This window comes from Staurois parvus, unplaced genomic scaffold (genome assembly GCF_062004578.1).
Source record: "Staurois parvus isolate SC_StPar_1 unplaced genomic scaffold, SC_StPar_1.0 ptg000071l, whole genome shotgun sequence".
Lineage (NCBI taxonomy): Eukaryota > Metazoa > Chordata > Amphibia > Anura > Ranidae > Staurois > Staurois parvus.
Genome location: NW_028317867.1, coordinates 3,080,130 through 3,102,275, shown reverse-complemented (window position 1 = coordinate 3,102,275; position 22,146 = coordinate 3,080,130). Strand labels below are relative to the sequence as shown.

Below are 22,146 nucleotides of genomic sequence, written 5' to 3'. Positions count from 1 at the left end.
TGGTATTTAGAGGTCTAGGTCTTTTATTATAGCAAAAGTATGTCAACGCTGGTCCAAACCAAGTAGGATCATCAGATGAGAGCACAAGTATTCCAATGTCTCACATCCGTTATAAGGGACATTGAAGCTAGCCTGGTAGAATAACAGGAACTCCACCCAAGTCTAAGAACTGATTTGCTTTGCATTTCTCCCTGAACCATCTGCACCATCTTCCTGTTATGATAAGCTGAGTGGTGAAGGTGCACACCGAAGAATTTATCATGTGGACGTTTCACACACTTTGCTCTTACACCCTGTTGTGTTTTGTTCTTTGCAGATTTCCCAACTTTAAGCACTAAGGAAAGTAATCTGGTAATACCTTCCAACAGTACACTAAACATTACATGCAGGTATGTCATAGATATACTGCAAATACAATGTTTATTCTGGTTTGATACTTCAGATATGTTGGATGCCATGTGTTGGTTTAAATGCTTTTTCCGTGACTCAGTCTTCATTTCTGTTACTAATGATTGCCTTCTACAGTTGACCACTACAATAGAAGGTCCCTTCTGTGTCCTATAGAAACAAGAGCCAGCTTGACTTTGATACTTCAAAATGAAAGCTAAAAAACTCAGATGACTTTTTCTTATCTATAGCTGAAGTGTGATCTTTCCTTCACACCTGACAATTCAGGAACCCCTCACAGGTCATAGTATATGCACCTGTAACAATATAATTGACTTTCTTGGGAAATCTGATACATACATCCCCTATACATCACTGTTCAGCCAGCTCAGTAATGTTTTAAATCAACTTTGGTCGAGTTAGATGGTTTTGCAGGGCCACCCATGGCACAAAATTTGGCTGATAGCAGCAGTTGTGGACCAAAATTCAAGCCATCTTTTGGTGCCTTTTTGAATGTTTTAACTAAATGTCTTACCACAGCTTCCAACCTCCAATTGTGTGCCCCTAATTCTGGAGGAATAGCTCACTACATCATGTGTTGCTTTTCTGGTTATCTGAAAATGTTAGTTGCTTGGCTGTCCCTTGCTTCATTTTTTTCTGAGCCACTGAACTGGAAGCATACAAGTGAAGTCAAAATGGATCTGCATTCATTTTCTGGCATTTTCAGAAGTCAGCAATGGCTACCTACATATTTCTGTCATAGCAGGTTTAATATCTTACTCTTTTGCCTGGTAAATAGTAGGTATATGCTGGTACAGTTAATTGCAGTTTCTTACACAAACTTTTATCTTGGGTATGAGACCTAATCACTATAGGCTAGGATTTTCTTGTGTTACCATCAAATAATATCAATTCTAAATATTTTCTAGAGCCTTCCAAAGATTATATTCATGGACAGAAGGTATATATTGTATATAATAGCTACAAAGTTTGGACATTTTTAATGTTAAATATTGGTTGCACAATGATAGAAAGAAATGAGGTTTAACAGCAATATACATTATATGGCTAGAATGATGCGGACACCTCTCCAAAGGATTGGGTTTGGGTTGTTCCAATGAAGGTATTGTTAATGTTACAACATACAGTACTAAGACATCTTGGACAATGGTGTATTTCCAACCCTGTGGTAATAGTATAGGGAGGTACTTATGACTGTGCCCTTGGCACAAAGCCAGCTCCATAATGACCTAGTTTGATATCCATCAAGACTTGGTTTGGGTTTAATAAGTTAGGTGTGGTGGAACACGAGTGGTCTGACCAGAGCCCCGAGCTCAACCCTAATGAACACCTATGGGATTATTTGAATGTTGATTATAGGTTAAGTCTTTTCATCCAATATTGGCACCTGAATTTACAAATGCTGTTTTGGCTTAGAGGACACATATTCCAACAGACACACTCCTAAATCTTGTGGAAAGCTTTCCCAGAAAAGTGGAGACTGTAATAAGTGCAGAGGGGACAACTCCATATTGATATCCATGGTTTTGGATTGGGATATGCAACAAGCTCATATAGGTGTGATGGTCAAGAGTCCACATACTTTTGGCCATAAAGTGTATATATGAGGGGCGTTCAAGTCAAACTCATAACTTTTTAGTTTTTCTATTAAAAGAACAAATTTCAAGGAAACTACATTTATTTTTCGGCATACTCCCCTGCTACAGTTATACCCAGTGTTTAACTAATGCCTGAACCATCAGGCATTCAGCCTGCTTCACTTCGTCATCAGTGCTGAAATGATGACCTCCAAATAACTCTTTTAGGAGTGTAAATCACTCGGAGCGAGTTCTGGGCTAAGGGGGATGTGGCAATACCTCCCAGCCAAGTTGTTGTAATGTGCATGTAGTGCAGCAAACAGTATGAGCTCGAACCAGGCCGTTCTTTCCACAAATTCGTATGCACATGACTCAGAACACGACAGTAATATTCTAGGGTGCACCGAAATTTCGGTGGCCAAAACGTTTCAGGTGAAAACAACCCCTATCGGCCATTATGAAAATAAGCACCGAATCAGGTGCTGAAAATAACCCCGCCCCTTCATCGCTGCCGCCCCTCAATGCCACCTGCCCGACACTGCCACCACACACCACCACTTGGTAGTTCTCAGCCTTACCTGAGAAACCACGGAACGATCCCAGTGCTGGGAATAGAGATAAGTGAAGGAAAGATGGCCTCCACTCATCTCTATCCCCTTGGAGGACCGAAGCAATGTCACTTCTGGTTCCTGCGCCTTTTAAACAAGGCCATTTTACTTTTTTTTTTAAAGCACTAGATCAATGCTTTTTTTGATCTAATGCTTTACATTGTAGAAGAGAGATGTGGGGTCTTATTGACCCCATATCTCTCCATAAAGAGGACCTGTCACTAATTATTTCTATCACAGGGGATGCATGCATTTCTTGTGACAGGAATAAAAGTGATTACATTATTTTTTTTAAAGGGACAGTGTAAAAAAAAAAAAAAAGTTTAAAGTGCCCCCGTCCCCCTGTGTTTGCATATAGTGGTGAATGCCTACATAGGCCACACCCACATATGTAAATGGTGTTCAAACCACACATTTAAGGTATCTCCTTGAACATAAGAGCAAGAGCAATAATTCTAGCACTAGACCCCCTCTGTATCTTCACGCTGGTAACCTGTAGTAATTTTTAAAGGGTCACTCATGGAGATTTTTAAGTATGATAGTGTGACGCCATTCCACGAGCGTACACAATTTTAAAGCATGACATGTTGGGTATCTATTTACTCACCGTAACTTCATATTCCATATTTTGCAAAAAAATTGGGGTATATATTGTGGGTTTTTTTACATCATTAAAGCGTATTTTTTCCAAAAAAAATATATTAATTTTTCCATCCATTTCGGTTTCGGTTTTCGTCCAAGTGCATCCTGAAGTTTTGGTTTTGGCACTAGAATTTTCATTTCGGTGCACCACTGTAATATTCAATGTTGATAGTGCCACCACGGTATTGAAAATCCACTTGAATAACACCAGGTTTGTCCTAGAAGACACTTGCCATCACTTCACCTGCAGACGCAATTGTTTGAAATTTTTTTGGTGGTGGTGAGTCCGCATGCTTCCACTGCTTTGATGCTTGTTTTGATTCTGGAAATGATGAAACTTCATCACCACATGCTGTTCCATGCATGCACTGTTGTCTGCAAACTTGATTACTGGTCTGTGGACTGGCGCACGACATGTGCACCGCCTATCAGTAATAGGAAGCACTTGCCACTTACTACTATGCGTAGTACTGCCACAATAGCATCCCTTTTTATACCCATAAAATGAAAAGCCTGGTTTGATTGGAACGATTCTCATATATTTACACATGTTGAAGTAGGAAAAACGTGACTTTCATATTACTTTTTAACATAACAAATTGTATCACTTATACAAGCTGTATTATGATTATTAAAGGACGCAAGCCAGAAATTAACAGGATGATGCATGTCCTTTATTTCCTAGTGGGAAGCAGCCAGTAGAGTGGTCGTGGTCTGTAAATCTCAGCACTAATGATAGCCGTATATCCCTGATTCAGTGTAATGAGAATGTCTATTGCCAAATCCTTGTGGTGAGAGAGCTCACAGAAAATGACACTGGAATGTTCATGTGCTTCTACGAAGGAAGCAATGCTAACTCAACTGTCTATGTGTCTGTCATGGGTAAGTGGATTTGTATTTTACTTTTAGATTGTATGCACACTGTGTTGCACTCTCCATCTTATTGAGCTACAAAATCACCTGACAAGAAGCTACAGTTAGGTCCAAATATATTTGGATACAGGCACAATTTTAGTTTTTTCAGGTAATTGCCAAAACATATTCAAGCTACAGTTATAATGGATATGGGCTGAAAGTGCACACTCTCAGGTTTACTTTGAGGCAGAAAGACCCACAAAAAACAACTGAAGACAGCTGCAGTTAGAGCCTAGCAAAGCACCAGAAAGGAGGAAACCCAGTCTTTGGTAATGTCCATGGGTTCCAGACTTCAGGCAATCATTGCCAGTAAAAGATTCTCAACAAAATATTAAAAATTAACATTTTATTTATGATTATATTCATTTGTCTAATTACTTTTGGTCCCTTGAAAAGGGGGGGATGGCTACTCTTAAGAGCTGTAATTCCTAAACCCTTCCTCCAATTTGGATGTACATACCCTCAAATTAAACCTGAGAGTGTGCACTTTCAGCTTATATCCATTATATAACTATAGCTTGAATATGTTTTGGTAAATGCCTGAAAAAAAAAACTAAAATTGTGCCTGTGTCCAAATATACAGTTAGATCCATATATATTTGGACACAGGCACAATATTTATACTTTTGGTTCTGTATGCCACCAGAATAGTGTAAAACGAAACAATCCAAATGAATTTGAGGTGCAGACTTTCAGCTTTAATTCAAGGGGTTGAACATAAATATCAAGTACAAAATTTAGGAACTGCAACCATTTTGATACACAGTCCCTCCATTTTCAGGGGCCCAAATTGGACAAATTAATATAATCATAAATAAAATTTTCATTTTAAATATTTTGTTGGGAATCCCTTACTGGCAATGACTGCCTGAAGTCTGGAACCCATGGACATTACCAAAGACTGGGTTTCCGACTTTCTGATGCTTTGCCAGGCTCTAACTGCAGCTGTCTTCAGTTGTTCTTTGTTTGTGGGTCTTTCTGCCTTTAGTTTTGCCTTCAGCAAGTGAAATGCATGCTCAATTGGGTTGAGATCAGGTGATTGACTTGGCCATTGCAGAATATTCCACTTATTTTCCTTCAAAAGCTCCTTGGTTGCTTTTGCAGTGTGTTTTGGATCATTGCACATCTGTACTGTGAAGTGCCATTCAATCAGGTTTGCTGCATTTGGCTGAATCTGGGCTGACAGTATATCTCTAAATACTGCAGAATTCATCCGGGTGCTTCTGTCTTCTGTCACATCATCGATAAACACCAATGACCCAGTGCCACTGGAAGCCATGCATGCCCATGCCATCACACTGCCTTCACCATGTTTTACAGATGACGTTGTGTGTTTTGGATCATGAGTTGTTCCAAGCCTTCTCCACACTTTTTTCTTCCTGTCATTCTGGTACAGATTCATCTTAGTTTCATCCGTCCAAAGAATGCTTTTCCAGAACTGGTCGGGCTTTTTTAGATGGTTTTTGGCAAAGTCTAATCTGGATTTTCTATTGTTCAGGCTTATGAATGGTTTGCATCTTGTGGTGAACCCTCTGTATTTGCTCTCATGAAGTCTTCTCTTGATTGTAGACTTTGACAATGATACGCCCACCTCCTTGAGAGTGTCCTTCACTTGTCTGGATGTTGTGAATGGGTTTTTCTTTACCATAGAGAGGATCCTGAGATCATCCACCACTGTTGTCTTCCGTGGACGTCCATGTCTTTTTATGTTTCTGAGCTCACAAGTGCGTTCTTCTTTCCTCAGAATGTACCAAACCGTTGATCTGGCTACTCCTAATGTTCCTGCTATCTCTCTGATGAATTTGTTTCATTTTTGAAGCCTTACAATGGCTCCTTTGAATGCATGATGTACGTTTACAGCAATAGATTCCAAATACAAATACCACACTTAGAATCAACTCCAGACCTTTGATGATGAAATAACGAAGGAGTAGCCTACACCTGGCCATGAATCAGTTTTTGATTCCATTGTCCAATTACTTTTAGTCCCTTGAAAAAGGGGGGATGGCTACTCTTAAGGGCTGTAATTTCTGAACCCTTCCTCCAATCTGGATGTACTGCACATACTCTCAAATTAAACCTGAGAGTGTGCACTTTCGGCCCATATCTATTATATAACTATAGCTTGAATATGTTTTAGTAAATATCTGAAAAAAAATTAAAATTGTGCCTGTGTCCAAATATATATGGACCTAACTGTATATGGACCTAAATGTATATTATTCCTTATCTATGACTATTAAGGTTATTTTTTCTAGAACTACCAAATAGGTTTAAAATTTTAGTTTCCAGTTGTTAACATCCAGGGCAGGGTTTTGGTTTATTGATCTCATAACAGTCATTAATGTTTATGTCTAGCTGAAACCTTTTAGGACATCTGTCATTTCTGTTTATGTGCACACTCCGTAGGTTCAACTTCTCTGTTTATATTAATGACCATTGTAACAGGGAAAGAAAGTGATGGGAAATCTAAAATGTTAAAGTTGTCACCAGTCCCAGAGTTGATATCTTCCATCAAGAACAACTGGACAATTTAGGTCCTGTTCACATATAGGTGACTGGGTACCATTCATCATGAATGGCACCCCAAATGCGGTGTGATTTTTCTGCGACAAACAGCATGAGAATCGTGGCAAAGCATGCTTGTAAGATCCAGCCTGACTCAGAGCCAAAATGCGGTCTCTGGGCTTGTTTGGCATGACAAACATGCATAGGGTAACACCATTCAAGTGAACGGACTGCCCTATATGTGACGCACGTTTCCGCACGCAAATCCTGATTTTTAATTCACTAGCAGGAACCTGTGTTCCCGCTAAGTGATGTGTGAATGGGGCTTTAATTCTGACACAGAATTTTATTCTGAGATAGAATAAAAGTCAGCTTAATGAATCCACTAATCTGAACTGACAAGTCAACCCACTCTAGGAGTTACCGCTGTAGGCTGGAACTACGAAGAAGTGAGTAATCTTCCTAGCTTAGATTGTTTACAGCAGTGAACATTTTCTGTAGACAGAGAATGCCTACTGTACCCAGAGTTGAATCTAGTTTTCATTCATATAATACAATATGATTATTTACATTCACTCTAATTATAACTGTCAATTTGTAGACTTTTGACTGACGCAGGATTAGTCAATCAGTTCGTTCAGAATACTACCATGAAATCTACCTTCTAACTAGGAACTAGTAATATCGCACAGATGATATTTTTAAGTAAATGCCACAAAAAAGTAACATTTGTAAACACAATGTAATGTCATCTTTAGACCAGGAATCTCCATTTGTGCGAAATGAAAACCCAAGTGTTGTGACCATCCATAGCACTGCTTCCAGCAATGAATCTGTCACCATACCATGCCTGGCCTCAAGATCTGATCTCAACATGACTCTGCGTACGGTAAGCGACACACTCACGCATTTTAAGCTGACTATGGAATTATGGATTTCTAAGTACTAATATGTCCTGGTATTTAATATGTAAGTTAAAGAAGGGATATCATTAAAAAATGTTAATGGTATGTAGCTCCCCAGGCACCCAAGTACATATATCACTTGGTGCTGCTGAAATCAAACCCTTGGATTCTAATTAGCGTGGTTGAACAGGTTTCCCCTTGCCCCCGTTCAACAACGCTGCTAGAAAGGACCTGGATTTGTGATTGACAGCTCTGGTCTCTAGCAGAAGGGGCTGCTCTGGAGGCCAGCACTGCCATTTACAATGGTCTCAGCTTGCATCGCTGTTTATCTATGAGCAGCAGCTTTCTTCCATATACTTTATAAATGAGCATATATACATTTTACGAAAGGGCGGTCAGCGTTGCTTCTTTATGAGCAGCTGCTTTCTTCCATACACTTTATGAATGAGAATATATACATTTTATGAATGAGCGATCAGCACTCTTGGGCTGTGTCGTACAGTGTACCGTTCCCGACATTGTCGATTGTTCATTGTAACCTTTTGGCCAGACTGTGTATTTATCAAAGCAGTTGCTGATAGACACATAGAGCCGCAGCTCTGTGTGATCTATCACTATTATGAATAAATGATCAGTGCTACTTGTTGTTCTCTGTGTAATGTATTTGCAGCTAACTGTATACACAAAGGGACTGGCAGATACAATACGAAGGCATAGGTCATGCTTTTTTTTTTTTCATTTAAGCAGTGGGAGCTATTGTATTCTGACAGCAGGGAGAGTTCCCCGCTGTCAGAACACAGTGATCAGTGCTGCTGGCTCTAGCCGGCAGCACTGATCAGGCAAAAAAAAAACCCGACAGGCTGGTTGTACAGAAGTTGATTGAGAGATTGACTTCTGTACAACTAGACTGCTCATAGATGGATAGATAGATGCATTCCCTGCATTAAAGTATATTATTATACAGGATTTATATAGCGCCAACAGTTTGCTCAGCACTTTACGATATAACGGGAGACAATACAGCAACTATACAGCTCAATACAAGAGGGATAGGAGGGCACTGCTCCTTGGAACTTACAATCTAAGAGGGAGGGGCTAGTGTTACAAAAGGTAATAACTGTGGAGGATGAACTGGTAAGAGGAAAAGAAGATTCCATTATTAGCTGAAGGCAGGATGGGCTTCCCTGAAGAGGTTTTCAGAGATCGCCTAAAAGTGAGCAGAGTAGGCGATAATCTGATAAATTGGAATAGAAAGTTCCAGAGGATGGGGGAAGCTCTGGAGAAGTCCTGGAGATGAGCATGGGAGGAGGAGACAAGGGAGATAGAGAGTAGGAGGTCATGTGAGGAGCAGAGAGTACAGTTAGGGTGATATTTGGAGACAAGTTTGGTGTATGTATACCCAACATTTCATATTCCTGATATGCGCCTGCTGTACCATGTACTTGTATGAAAAAGTATCCTGTCCTCTTTGTATTGCTTCCTTTGTGTGAAATCCCTGGTGTTCCTGACAGTCCCTCTGTTTCCTAATGAAACTGACCACACTAAGCAGGAGAGCACAGCGTGGTCAGTTCTCTTGCCATGCTGGGAACTCAGCCTGCTCTCCTCTGACTTGTGCTGACAAACCCTGCTGCACAGCCTTTCACTGGTAAGATCAGTGTGCTGCTGTTTTTCCTTCCCCAGCTCTTATGCAGCTGAGAACGAACGGTATGCGATCACTTATAAAAAAGTGGAAAAAAGTATCTATAATGTTTTTTATCTCTATAAAACAAATGTTTTGCCTTTAATTTCTATTTTAAACTGTAAGTTGATTGCAAGTTGTATAGCTTACAATCACTTTACGTTCAAAAACACCCTACTAAGTGTTCCCCTCCATCCCTAAACACTTACATTGATTCTGCACTTTCCTGGCTGCAGCACCACTCCTCACTTTCTGCTTTCAGGGTCAGTTCACACCAAAGCACTGTGCGGGAAACCTGTGCTTTGTGCACATTTTCCACACCGTGTTCAAAACCCACTGCACTTGCGATCTGCAGCAGGTGTCAGTGTTAACTTCACAACACCCTAAACACAGGTTGCAAATGCAGTGGGTTTGCCTACCATGTGATCCGTTTGCTGTGCATTTTATAAAATAATGGCACTACTTTTGGTGCGGTCCAGCCCAAATTCAACTTATTCAAATTAATTATCTGAATCTCACTGTGCCTGAATCACATGTGAATCCCACAGGAATGTGTATTCCTCGCAGGAAACACTAAGGGAAGCGAGAGCCACAGGCTCCTGCTGCTGTCAGTCAAACCCCTGTAAGGAAGCAGTGCGGGTGTGACCTTCCAGTGCTGTGTGTGTGTCTATGACTGCACAGGTCCATGCATAGCACATGGCTTGCTAAGGAGGCACCCATGGCAGGGAGAAGAAGGGAGAAGGGAAGAGAAGTGAATATAACCTGTTTTTTATTTTACTTTCAATATTTGTATTGATAGGTTAGCAATTATGAAAAAATACTAACAGATCCACATAAGATCAGGTCTTAAGTAACAGTTGACACCGTTTTTTATTTTTAATTTAACAAAATTAGCCTTTAGTATCACTTAAGTTGAAAGTAAATGGTGTTTTTGAGCATTCAAATCCTGTAAAAATATTTAATGGTTATTAACATAAAAATGTAATTTCCCACAATAAGCCTATGGAGTGAAGGTAGAGGGGAATTTTTTTTTTCTTTGCTATACCCTGAACTCTTAAAAGCGCATGGACTCCTTGAAAGCTGCATGAGTTCTGGACCATTCCTCAAATATTTTAAAGCAAATACTGTAGATGGATGTTCTGCTGTAGGCTTTTCAATCTACTGTGAGTCTGTCATCAGCCTTTGGAAGGGTGTCCATAGTAAGCCCATGTCGTGTTCTTTTTCTGTTAAATTGATGCCATGCCACTGCTATGTCATAGTGCATACCTTTGTCAAATGCAAAGCTTGATTCCATAGCTGTGCTTGCTGCGTGTAAATCAGAAACAGTTCTCAATTTTCATTATTTTTTAAAATAATTTATTTTTAATTTTTAGGTTTTATTTTCTGGCCCTCTCCCATGCTAAGCTGCTAAGCTATTTCACTAGATCTTTGTGCATTTACTTGCACATGCTTCAGAATTTCCCAATTCTTCTTTCAGGCCTTTGTCCATATCATAAAATATGTTCTCACTTTTATCTCTGTACCAGGTGTGACTAGAATACATTCCATGAGACCATGTAAATAATGAGCAATGTTTATTTCTTAGAAATATGCAGACAATACATTTGTTCCCAATGGACACAATATTCAGTGGCATTATCAGAAGGGGTTCACTATCTCCAGTGGATTGGTGAGGTTTGCAGATATGGTCTTCTGTGAGACAACTGTCAATGGAGAAACATACAGAACCCACGAATTTATTATTGTAGTTCAAGGTAAGAATAATTCATCAGCTCTTCAGTAATAACCATACACAGCCTATCATTTACTCTCCAATATGTTTCGACTGGTGATTATTAATTATTTTGTTTTTTTTTTGTTGTCAGATTATATGATCTGTAGACTGTTGATGAATCCGTATCCTCAGATCAAACTGGCTGTGGGGGACAGGTTGGAAATAACCTGCAAAGCTCACACTCCATTAAATGTCAGAGTCCAATTCAGCTGGGACTATCCTTCAATGATGGTAATTATAGTTGTCCCTCAGTGTATAGTTTGTTTTTTTCACACCCTAAAATAGAACTAAATGCAAAACTGTTTTCTCATTTTGGATAGAGTAAGGATTATAACCCCTGTAATTTCTTTTACCACCTGTGTACTATTGGGGATATTTGCCTTTACTTCCTGTTGCCTAGCTAAAACAGGAAGTGACAAGAAATTCCTCCATAGCGAGAGGTTCCCTTTTTTTTACAAGGGCCGCCAGAACTAGTCTCCCCATTAGAAGATTTACCCTATATTATTGTTCCGGGAGCAACCCAAAATTTGGGATTTTTGTTTTCACTTTCAGTGGTAAAAAAAACAGAGAACATGAATTGCCCCAATGGGCACACAGCAATAAAAACCTGACAGGTGTTCCAGTCCCTCTCCACTTTATCCAAAACTAAAGAAAAATGATTTGCCTGTAGGTATACATTTCTGTAAAAAAAATGAAAATGTTGGCATGAACATGCTCCATCATAGTCTGAATGTTCCCAATATCCATCATTGTCTGTGTGTGTATGTGACCAGTTCCAGAAGTCATGGCACTGTATTGAACATTAGCATGGATTCACACTTGAGTGCTTTCATGTGATTTTGGAGTGTGTTTACTTATTTTTTTATATATTTGCCTGTTTCGCTAATTATAATTTAGTTAATGTTACCTGTTTTGTTAGGCTGACCATAGATGGATCTTTATATTTTTCCTTCAGCCAGCAGGCTAAATGGGAAAAAAATAAACAGGTTTTTCCATCCACATAATTGAGTTGGATAGAGAAATCCTCCCCAATGAGATATTGTGGGGTAAGTTTATTAAAACTGGAGTACTCAGAATCTGGTGTAGCTGTGCATGGTAGCCTAGAAGCTTCTAACTTCATCTTGTTCAATTATGCTTTGGAAATAAGCCTGGAAGTTGATTTCTTTCAATACAGAGTTGCACCAGATTTTGCACGTGCCAGTTTTAGTAAATAACCCCCTGTGTTCTGACAGTGATCAGTGGTTGTAGCCCATTTGCTGCAGCCATTCATTGAAAAAATGTTTCCAACAAGCCTGTTCAACAGAAGTCAGTCATTAGTCCCTGATGAACTGGCCCAATTATAATTCAACTGTATCCAACTTTAGCTTCAAATCCATAGTGGAATTATTGTTTGCCCTCGGTTCACACAATGTTAGCCGGATGTGGGTGTGGAATTGCATCTGTTCCCTCACCCGCAAACACCCAGAGCTGAATCGCGCTCCCCTTGCAAGACTCGCGGGGCTGTCATTCATTCTGAATGGCACTCTCATGCATCTCAGCATGATTGCGGGTGTGGGAACTACAGGGCAACCTCGTGGTCAAAAAGACCATGCAGTTTTCCTGTCGCCACGTTTTCAAAAAGGTGCATGCACCTTCTTTGTGCGGAAACGTGGACACAGCCACCCATTCAAATGAATAGATGGCTGTGTCCCAGCAAACGCGGGACACACGGTCTGCAATATTGTGAACCGAGGGTAAGAGTTTTACCAGTACAATAGTCCAGGGGACATGCCCTAACATTGGAGCCTTTACCATCATCTGCTAACTTTTGTTTTGACACCTTGTAAGACAAAGGGGCATAGCTGGAGAAAGGAGGGCTGATCTTAAATTACAGGTAGTGTTCTATATGACAGTACTTATTTTCTCTTTGTAATAGAACAAAAGTACGGTTGTACTTCTTTTTGTTGGAACATGACTGAAGTGAAGAGTATGATGTTTGTGATTTTAGAATAATGGAGTTGTTCAAGGGAAGCTAAATCATGCACCAAGTGAAATGGAGCAGTTAAGTACACTAACCATAGAAGAGGTAACTTTGAGCGATGGAGGGAACTACAGCTGCACAGCAGATTCAAGTAAAATGAATAAAACTAACAGCACCACAGTCATCGTCTATGGTGAGTACCTTATCATGTCACTTCTCCTCAGAGCCACAGTCATGGCTATTGCCTGGGTTGGATTTATGTAAGGACAGCTGTGCCACTGGGGCATGGCTTGGGGCATGTTTCCTTGGGAAGCTCCATCTGGCTCATAGGCCTGTTTCACACAGGATTCAACTTGTGTAAGAGCAGTGTGAACAGCAAGCTTTGACAAAGCATTTGCAGAGCTTTCAGCAAGCTTTGTTGAAGCCTTTAAAGTACCATTCAGCTCTAGTTTGTAAATGTTGAACACAGATCCCAATGAGAGTGCTGATTGCCACTTTAACCACCTCCCGCCCGCCATATAGTCCAATGACGGGCACAAGGTGGTTCTCTCGTTCTGGGAGGACGTCATATGACATTCTCCCATGCTCACCGCGCATGCGCGGCTCAGGGAGCGCGCATCCCGGCGATCGGAGATGCACTGTGTCCCTCGGACACAGTGGATCACCGATCCACGGAAAGAGCCGAAGATGTTGGCTCGGTCATGTGATCAGCTGTGTCCAATCACAGCTGATCACATGTAAATAGGGAAATGCCGGTTATCTGCTTTTCTCTCCTCACGAGCTGTCATGCTGACAGCTCGAGAGGAGAGGAGAGCCAGTAATCGGCATTCCACGGAGGGGACCTCTACACTGATCATCAGTGTAGCCCCAACAGTGCCACCTGTCAGTGTCCATCAGTGCCAGCTGTCAGTGCTCATCAGTGCCACGTGCCAGTGCCCATCAGTGCCAAATCAAGGCCACATATCAGTGCCTAACAGTGCACATCAATGCCACATATCAGTGCCCATCTGAGCTGCCTTTCAGTGTCACCCATCAGTGCCAGTCAGTGCCACCTATCAGTGTTGCCAATCAGTGCCACCTATCAGTGCCAGTCAGAGCAGGCCTATCAGTGTGCATCAGTGCAGCCTATCAGTGCCCGTCAGTGCCGCCTATCAGTGCCAGTCAGTGCCGCCTATCAGTTCCATATATCAGTGCCATATATCAGTGCTGCCTTTCAGTGCCCATCAGTGATGCCTGTCAATGCCCATCAGTACCACCTATCAGTGTCCATCAGTGCAGTCTATCAGTGCCCATCACTGCAGCCCCCATTAGCGCACATCAGTGAAGGAGAAAAATCACTTATTTACAAAATTCTATAACAAAAACTAAGAAAACATTTTTTTTTTTCAATTTTCAGTGGTTTTTGGTTTGTTTAAGAAAAAGTAAAAAACCCAGAGTTGATTAAATACCACCAAAATAAAGCTCTATCTGTCTAAAAAAAAAAAGATAAAAATTTCATATACAGTATAGTATAGGGTATAGGGTACAGTGTTGCATGACCGCACAATTGTCATTCAAAGTGTGACAGCACTGAAAGCTGGAAATTGGCCTGGGCAGGAAGGGGGTATAAGTGCCCTGTAGGCTTGTGGTTAAGCAAGCTGCTAGCAGGGTCATCTGATTGAGATCTGTAGTTGTTATAACATTGGTAGTTCATTTTGTAAACTGATTAATTTTTATAGGTCTGTTTATTTGGGAGCCATGGACTAAATATAGACTGTAGATTTAAATTTATGCGGATGTATATTTATTTATTTTTGACATGTGGACACCTAGTGCACATTTGTAATGGCATCCCAACACACGTACAGCTACAGCATACCATTAGACATGGAGGAGCCTTGTGGTATACTGTAGGAGTCATTTTTTTTAGTCCCTTCCAAAATGAATAAGGCTGTCTTAATACACTGCACTTGTGAAAAATTGGGCATTTACTTGTTTTCATTGTGGACATGCCAACATTTATATTTATTTATTGTCACTGCATTTGTTCATTTAGCTTAAAGGCTCATAAGCACTGGTGCTCACAGTGCAGCATCCATTCACTTGTATTGCAACAACACATAATGTATGCGCAATGGACTGCGTGTTATTTTCTTTCTGTTCTTTGTGCTCAAAACAATTGAATCTAACCAGCATCACGCTGCAGTGCATACAGTAGAAATCACACACCTTGACTTGGCGCACTGGATAAATGGATGCATTCTTTGGTCCATGGATGCGCACTGAAAGCCACTAAATGCATGTCAACATGACAAAAACATGAATGTCAGCAAATAAAAAAAAAAAGGCCCTTAGGCTACCCTTATCACAGACCTCTTCATACTACAGCCATGCAGGCTTTTTGGATGTCACACTTACGAGAGGTTCCTAGACTTTTTATACATTAATGTCATTCAAATGTATGCTGAATGCTATATCTACTTGCACAAATAACTGTGTAGCCAGAAAGTTTTTGGGCCTTCTGTGCGTCTTGGCTCCATAACAGTCGTATTGTGTGGTATGGCTATAGTTAATCCATTTACGGAAATTCAAACAGAAGATCTCTACTTCCCCAGCCTAGCTGGGGCTCTACCAACATTATGGTGTTGCTGGATTTCCCATAGAAATATAAAAAGGAAGTGCTCCGACGAGAGAAACCAGGAAACTCAGCCCACAGCAGAGCCGTGGCAGTCACATTAGGGTTGGGTGTAGGCAGAGAGCTACTATCCAGGGTTACAGACAACAATAAAGACCTAGCAGGAGATTGCACCCTACATTGTTTCAGCCAAAACATAAAACATTGGATAGCTGGATGTGTTTTCCACATCCACTTGCTATATGCCTAATAATAAAAAAAGCAATATAGAAAAAGATCACTATGTTCCTCAGCTCAGGTTTTAACTTGTTTTACATTTTGTTAATTGCTTTATGATTTGATCAGGTGACTTCAGTAACTCTTTCACACTATAGTATAAAGTGCAGCATGGTTGATATTCTAAACAAATGTCTTTTTCAGAAAAACCATTTATATTAATTGATGACATGGAGAAGGTGTTCATAGTGAAAGCTGGAGATCGTGTCAAGATACCAGTGAAATTTACAGCATTTCCTGATCCTGAGGCTAAATGGTAAGAGCTCTTTCCTAAAGTCCTTCTGAAAGGCATTCATATGTTTCATTCAAGAAGTAATATTGAGTAATACTGCGGTGCCTTCCATACAGGTTCAAAAATGGTAAAATCTTTCACACTCACAAAACACCATACCTCCTATCTATCAATGAATGCAGTGAAAGGGACTCTGGCAATTACACAGTTGTTCTTAATAACCCACGTACAAAGGATTATGAGAAGTACAGTTTCCAGCTCATTGTACACGGTGAGTTAATTCTTCCCAAAGAAAACAAGGAAAAAATGTTTTAATGTACAAAAAAAAGTGAAAAGAGAGGATAAAACCCACTTTATCTTTCTCTCTAGTCCCTCCACACATATGTGAAAAGGCAGTATCTACTTCTGTGGAATCAATCAAGTTTGGCAAACGTTCTACCTTAACTTGTACTGCATCTGGGATTCCAGCACCAGTTAACATCCAGTGGACATGGCAACTGCTGGAGGAATGCATCCCATCATCTCAGTAAGTGGACTGCTCAGGTCTTGTAAATATGACATTCCCCTTTAAAACTCATCCAAAACCCAACTTCAGCCAGTTATTTTTTGTTTTTGAGTGGGTACGATTCAGATCTTTTGTTAAGTTTGTGCTGTTTATGTTACTTGAATGACTTACCCTCACTTCCTATCTCTTTCACAAAGTATCACAAGAACAGAAAAAAATGTGATATCTCTATGGAGGACATGAACATGATAAAAAGCCTCTTTATTTAGTAAAGTGCTGAAGGGTTAAAATAATATGTCTAGTTTTTATGTCTTCTTGTGCCAGTGACACTCACACTTCTTATTTCTTGTCCCAATGTCACAGGGGCAGTGATTGAGGGCAAATCTCTGCAATTAGGACACAACCAGCATGAACATGACACAAAGTTCAGACTCTATGGCTGGCCATAGATGGTGGAAATTTCTTTCCTGCAACTACAGGTTGCAAAACCACTCGAATCCCTCCTCAACACAGTCAGTGTTGACAGGTGAATCCCTCCCACCAAGCTATTGTGTTCTCCTGGCAGGGACAGTAATTATTAGACAGTGACAGGGGCGGACTGACAACTCATCGGGCCCCTGGGCAATAGGTGATCATGGGGCCCCTGTGTCCTTGCTCAAACACAAAAAAGCCTATGGAAAAGGTACCAGGGTTATCTCATGGGGCCCCCTACTGACCCCGGGTCCTCGGGCAGTGCCCGAGTTTCCAAATGGTCAGTCCGCCCCTGGACAGTGATTATTGCTAGCAGCTAAAACAGCCGCTGATGATAATTGCATGTAAAATCCACCAGGCTGGTGGTACCCAAGTTGATCAATAGATGATAGTTGATCATACATGGTTCGAATCTCAGCCGTATCCTCCTGAACTGGCCGAGGTTCTAACCAGCTGTGGCCTGGCTTAAACCCTTTCTGTGGGAAATTAAAAATACAATTTTCACTGGAATTCTGTTCACCTTTAGGTTATAAAAATCTGAAGGAACCCATAAACACGAAATGGCATTTAAGTGTACAGGCAGTCAGTCTGTTCTTTTGGTGTTAACCTCATCAAACTTCTTTGGTGGTACTCTCACACAACAGCCATTGCCTATTTTAGTCAACTGTGGCCGTTTCAGATAGAGGTCATCTCATGTCTGTGGATACCATTAAAGTGACTGATCATGCTTCTAGTACATTTAAAGTTTACTACCTAGAGTGTCATACCTTTGCCTGTTCAGAGTGGCCCAGCATTCAACCATAGCAAAGTTCAATGAAGATACCTCTAGATGCCTTTCTATATGCTGTTAGATTTCTGATAGTCTCTTTAAGCTAGACTTGAATGGTTTGTTTAAGGTATTCTATGATAGATCTATGTGCAAATAGACAAATATTTCAGTAAAAGCTTTTTATTGTAATCCTCCAAAACAGATAAATAGACCCTGTGCATAAACCCCTATCTAAAAACTATAGGCAAGCACAGCAGGGCCCTAATGTCAATAATGAAACTTGTTTTTGTCTAACATAAAGGTCAGTTACCGAAAATGCACTTCTAGGTGCTAAAAAATATTTATCATACTGTATGTATATATAACACATCAACCCATAAACAATGATGCCTATAGCACAATTAAATGTTGAAGAAAAAGTGACAAGTTCCTTTAGTTCCAGAATGTCAAAGTTGCAGAAAGTTAGTATACCACCTTGTATAATGGTGTTATTATTATTAGTAGTATACAGGATTTATATAGTGCCAACAGTTTGCTCAGCGCTTTACAATATAACGAGAGACAATACAACAACAATACAGTTCAATACAAGAGGGTTAGGGGCCCTGCTCCTTGGAGCTTACAGTCTAAAAGGGAGGGGCTAGTGGTACAAAAGGTAATAACTGTGGGGGATGGACTGGTAGGAGGAATAGAAGATTTGCCTAAAAGTGAGCAGAGTAGGCGATAGTCTGATAAATTGGGGTAGAGAGTCCCAGAGGATGGGGGAAGCTCTGGAGAAGTCCTGGAGATGAGCATGGGAGGAGGAGACAAGGGAGCTAGAGAGCAGGAGGTTATGCGAGGAGCGGAGAGTACGGTTTGAGTGATATTTGGAGACAAGATCGGTGATGTAATTTGGGATAGAGTTATAAATGGCTTTATATGTTATTGTTAATGTTTTGAAATGTATCCCTTGGACAATGGGAAGCCAGTGGAGGGATTGGCAGAGAGGGATTGCAGATACGAAACAGTTTAAATGGGTGTTAAATAGGACCATACACAATCTCACTTCAACAATTCAACACAAGTTGGTGATGATGTATAATAGATTCTTCAGTTCACAGCAACTGTACTATATGCTTGCAACAGTGTCATTGAGGTGTGAAAATGTCAGGGTCATCAAAGAGGGAAATTGAGCCTGCATCCATCAAGCACTGTATGCACATGGATAACCAGCTGAACATCAAATAGCAATGAACCCATGGAAGTCCCACCAAGTAGGCTTGAATGACTGTTCTCCTGTATGGCTGCATAGGCATAGATACATTGCCCATTATTTGATAGGGGTTTATGCACAGAGTCTAATTAGCCTGTTTATCTATAAAAATGTGATCTCTTTAAGCTAGCCATTCCCAAGCCTAAGGGAAGGTCATGGAGTGTTTAATAGTGTTAATGATGACAGAGGCATCTTCTAGTGTTCTGAAAGCCTAGTACACACAATCAGAAAATTGTACAAAAATTCTCACATTCAAAGCGATTGTATGATAATGTGATCGTTAGTACACAGCTTTCGTCCAAAATTGATTAAAGGGACAAGCACAAACATGTTTCTCATACAATACCAGATCATACGATTTTCATTTAATCAGTACAGTTTTTGTCCTGAAATACAATACAAATACATTACAACTCTTACAAATTTTTATTTTGTCATAGAAGAATTTTCATAACTTTAGTAACCTCTTCACTTTCGATATGAGACTAGCATGCAAAATAAAAAAGGAAGATCATTTGTTTATTATTCTCATTGTGTGTATGGAGCTTTAGTTTGAGTCATTTTGTTGGGATTACAGAAGTGGCACACTCCCAAACTCTTTGTTTTATCTAAGAGAACACTACTGTAATGGATCTCTATCTGATTAGCTCACCCATAGGTACTTCTCTGTGAATGAACATTTTATCTCGTCTTTTTTGGTACAGTAGTTTGACATCATAATTAAGCTTGAAATGCTTGGTGTTATCTGGGTGAAAGGCCATTTGAGAGGAAACGTGCTGATTGATGCACAGATGACAGACAAGGATCCTGTGCTAAGCCCACATGACTTCCCTTATCAGACCCCTGCACAGGTCCAGGCTTCCTGCTTTAGAGACCAGAGTATTCTGCTTTCCTGCTGTTGTTGACCAGGTGACTTCCTTTAACATCTTCCTTTGGAACCATTGCACTTCCTACCATCCCACAGAAAGGTCTTTTAGAAGGCTTTTGTGGCTCTTCTATTTAGCTTCATATGGAGAATTAAGAACTTATGAATGAACCTGTTTTTTCTATCTTCTACGAGTCCCCGCCTCTGTTTCCTCCCTTCCAAATATGGGATCTAATTTTGGAAAGGATGTCGGCTGTTCACCTTTTCACCCGGATAATACTATTTATTTACCATGTATTGATCTTGACATGCTTCATTGATCTAGAATGCCACATAAAGCTCAAGTGTCTTTTTTATAGATTTTTGTTATGTATGCTGATTAATGCGTGTGTTATTAAAAGGTCTACATTTCCTTTTATTCAGAGTGCAAGGTGAAAAGAGGAATACTTACAGCTGCCCAAACTGGAGGAATATTCCAGACAAACATGGAGGCAATACAATTGAGATGCATGAAACTCATACAGATGTCATAGAAGGAAAAAAAAAGGTGAAAACTTCACTCTTTCAATCAACATTGACTATTTTTAATTCTTGAGCTGCTAGCATTAGTAAATAGATAGGACAGTATATCATATTTACTTGGTTTAAACTGTTTTTTTTTACATTTCATTAGTTACTTCCTAGATTCCATGCCTAGGCAAATGATGTCATACATCCCAGCAGTCTTCAGGAGGTGTTTTCTCAGCTAATCACACCCTCCTGCCTGTATGCCTGAGCTAAGGGCAGATGGATTCCAAGAAGTAATTGCTACATGATCATCTGCCCTTACTCAAGATGGCCATGGCCAGAAGTGTTATGATTTCTTAGAAAAATAAAGCATGGGCACATGGATGGATAGAAAGTTTGCTTTGAATATTAAAAATAATTTAATAGCCCTTTTGGTTTGTGATGCTCAGATAAAGTGTAGTTCTTCTTTATTATTTTTTGATATGCTTTAAAGGGGCAATAGGTGAGAAAAATTGGGCCTAACATGCTAATATGAAATATATATGTAAATTGTATAATCCCCTATTATCACCATCAAGAAACCCACCCTAAGCAATGATGTACAGTGGTTGCTGCTGTGTGTGCAATCAATGTTGTGCTCATTAAAAATCAGAAGATAGTATATGGGATAATGTGCCCCCTTGTTTAATCTTTGGTTAAAAGGCATTGATGACTAAGATAACCTTTGAAATCCTGTGTCCTAGGTGTGGACAACATTCATTAAATAGTGGATTTATGTGTCCAAAAAATAAAGATTATGTAAGTTTATAAATAATCAAATTTCTCCATGTATGGCCACTTTTAAAGCTAAACTCCAGGTAGATACAAAGGCACATAATAATGCAGTTAGGTAGTCATTAATAAATCATTAAATGTATTTTGTTGTTGCAGCCAGTGTAAGTGACTGGAATAAATACAGTATCAGCTTCTTGTTCTCCTCTGTACAGCAACATTAACACACTCACAGTTGGAGGGGTAGGGGCAGGACTGGGAGACATGCAAATATCCACACAAAGAACATGGTGATAGGAGGATAGAGCAGAGAGATAGCCTCATCTGTTTGCTGCTGCTCTTTCACTGTCATTTAGAAGGCTAGGAATAAGAAAAAACACTGCCTTTGCTAGAGTCTTCAGCTATCACAGAGAAAGTAATGTTAGGATGGGAAATATAGAAATGCAAATCATTTAGCTGTTAAATGGCTTCTATATACAGTGAATATATATATATATATATATATATATATATATATATATAGTGTGAGATAGTGAAGAATTAGCCCAGGAATTAGCTCAATAGTGGGTTGTGCGTGACTCCCTGAGCACATATATAAATAATCAGTGTATTTAGCTACTTGTCTGGAATTGAGCTTTAGAGTAACTTGAGAAAATAACTATATATAATGTTGATCTTTAATCTTCTTAAAGAAGAACTCTGGGCAAATTTGCATGGGTTAATTGCTCGTTTTTTTCTAGGAGATTTCAGAGCAGAGGTATACTCACCTAATATGCCGATCCTTCCAGCGCAAGGTCCCTGCTGCTCCTGCCCCCCTGTATGCTAGCAGTCTTGTGAATGGACTGTTCCTGATGTCATCTCACCCATAGACCATTGATGTGAGGACAGCAGGAACAGTCCATTGCTGGA

The 22,146-nt window shown here is 40.0% G+C and overlaps 1 protein-coding gene across 2 annotated transcripts in view; it reads left to right on the top strand.

Moving 5' to 3' along the window:
• The window catches only part of KDR (kinase insert domain receptor), a 51,843-nt gene that overhangs the window by 4,132 nt on the left and 25,565 nt on the right, over positions 1-22,146 (top strand). For both annotated transcript variants that reach the window (XM_089669261.1, XM_089669262.1), the window contains exons 2-11: positions 317-389; positions 3,921-4,117; positions 7,417-7,547; positions 10,827-10,995; positions 11,107-11,246; positions 13,003-13,168; positions 16,010-16,121; positions 16,214-16,368; positions 16,467-16,623; positions 20,383-20,506. In XM_089669261.1, the coding sequence (XP_089525387.1) occupies positions 317-389; positions 3,921-4,117; positions 7,417-7,547; positions 10,827-10,995; positions 11,107-11,246; positions 13,003-13,168; positions 16,010-16,121; positions 16,214-16,368; positions 16,467-16,623; positions 20,383-20,506 (1,424 nt within the window). The remainder of the gene's footprint in view (positions 1-316; positions 390-3,920; positions 4,118-7,416; positions 7,548-10,826; positions 10,996-11,106; positions 11,247-13,002; positions 13,169-16,009; positions 16,122-16,213; positions 16,369-16,466; positions 16,624-20,382; positions 20,507-22,146) is intronic.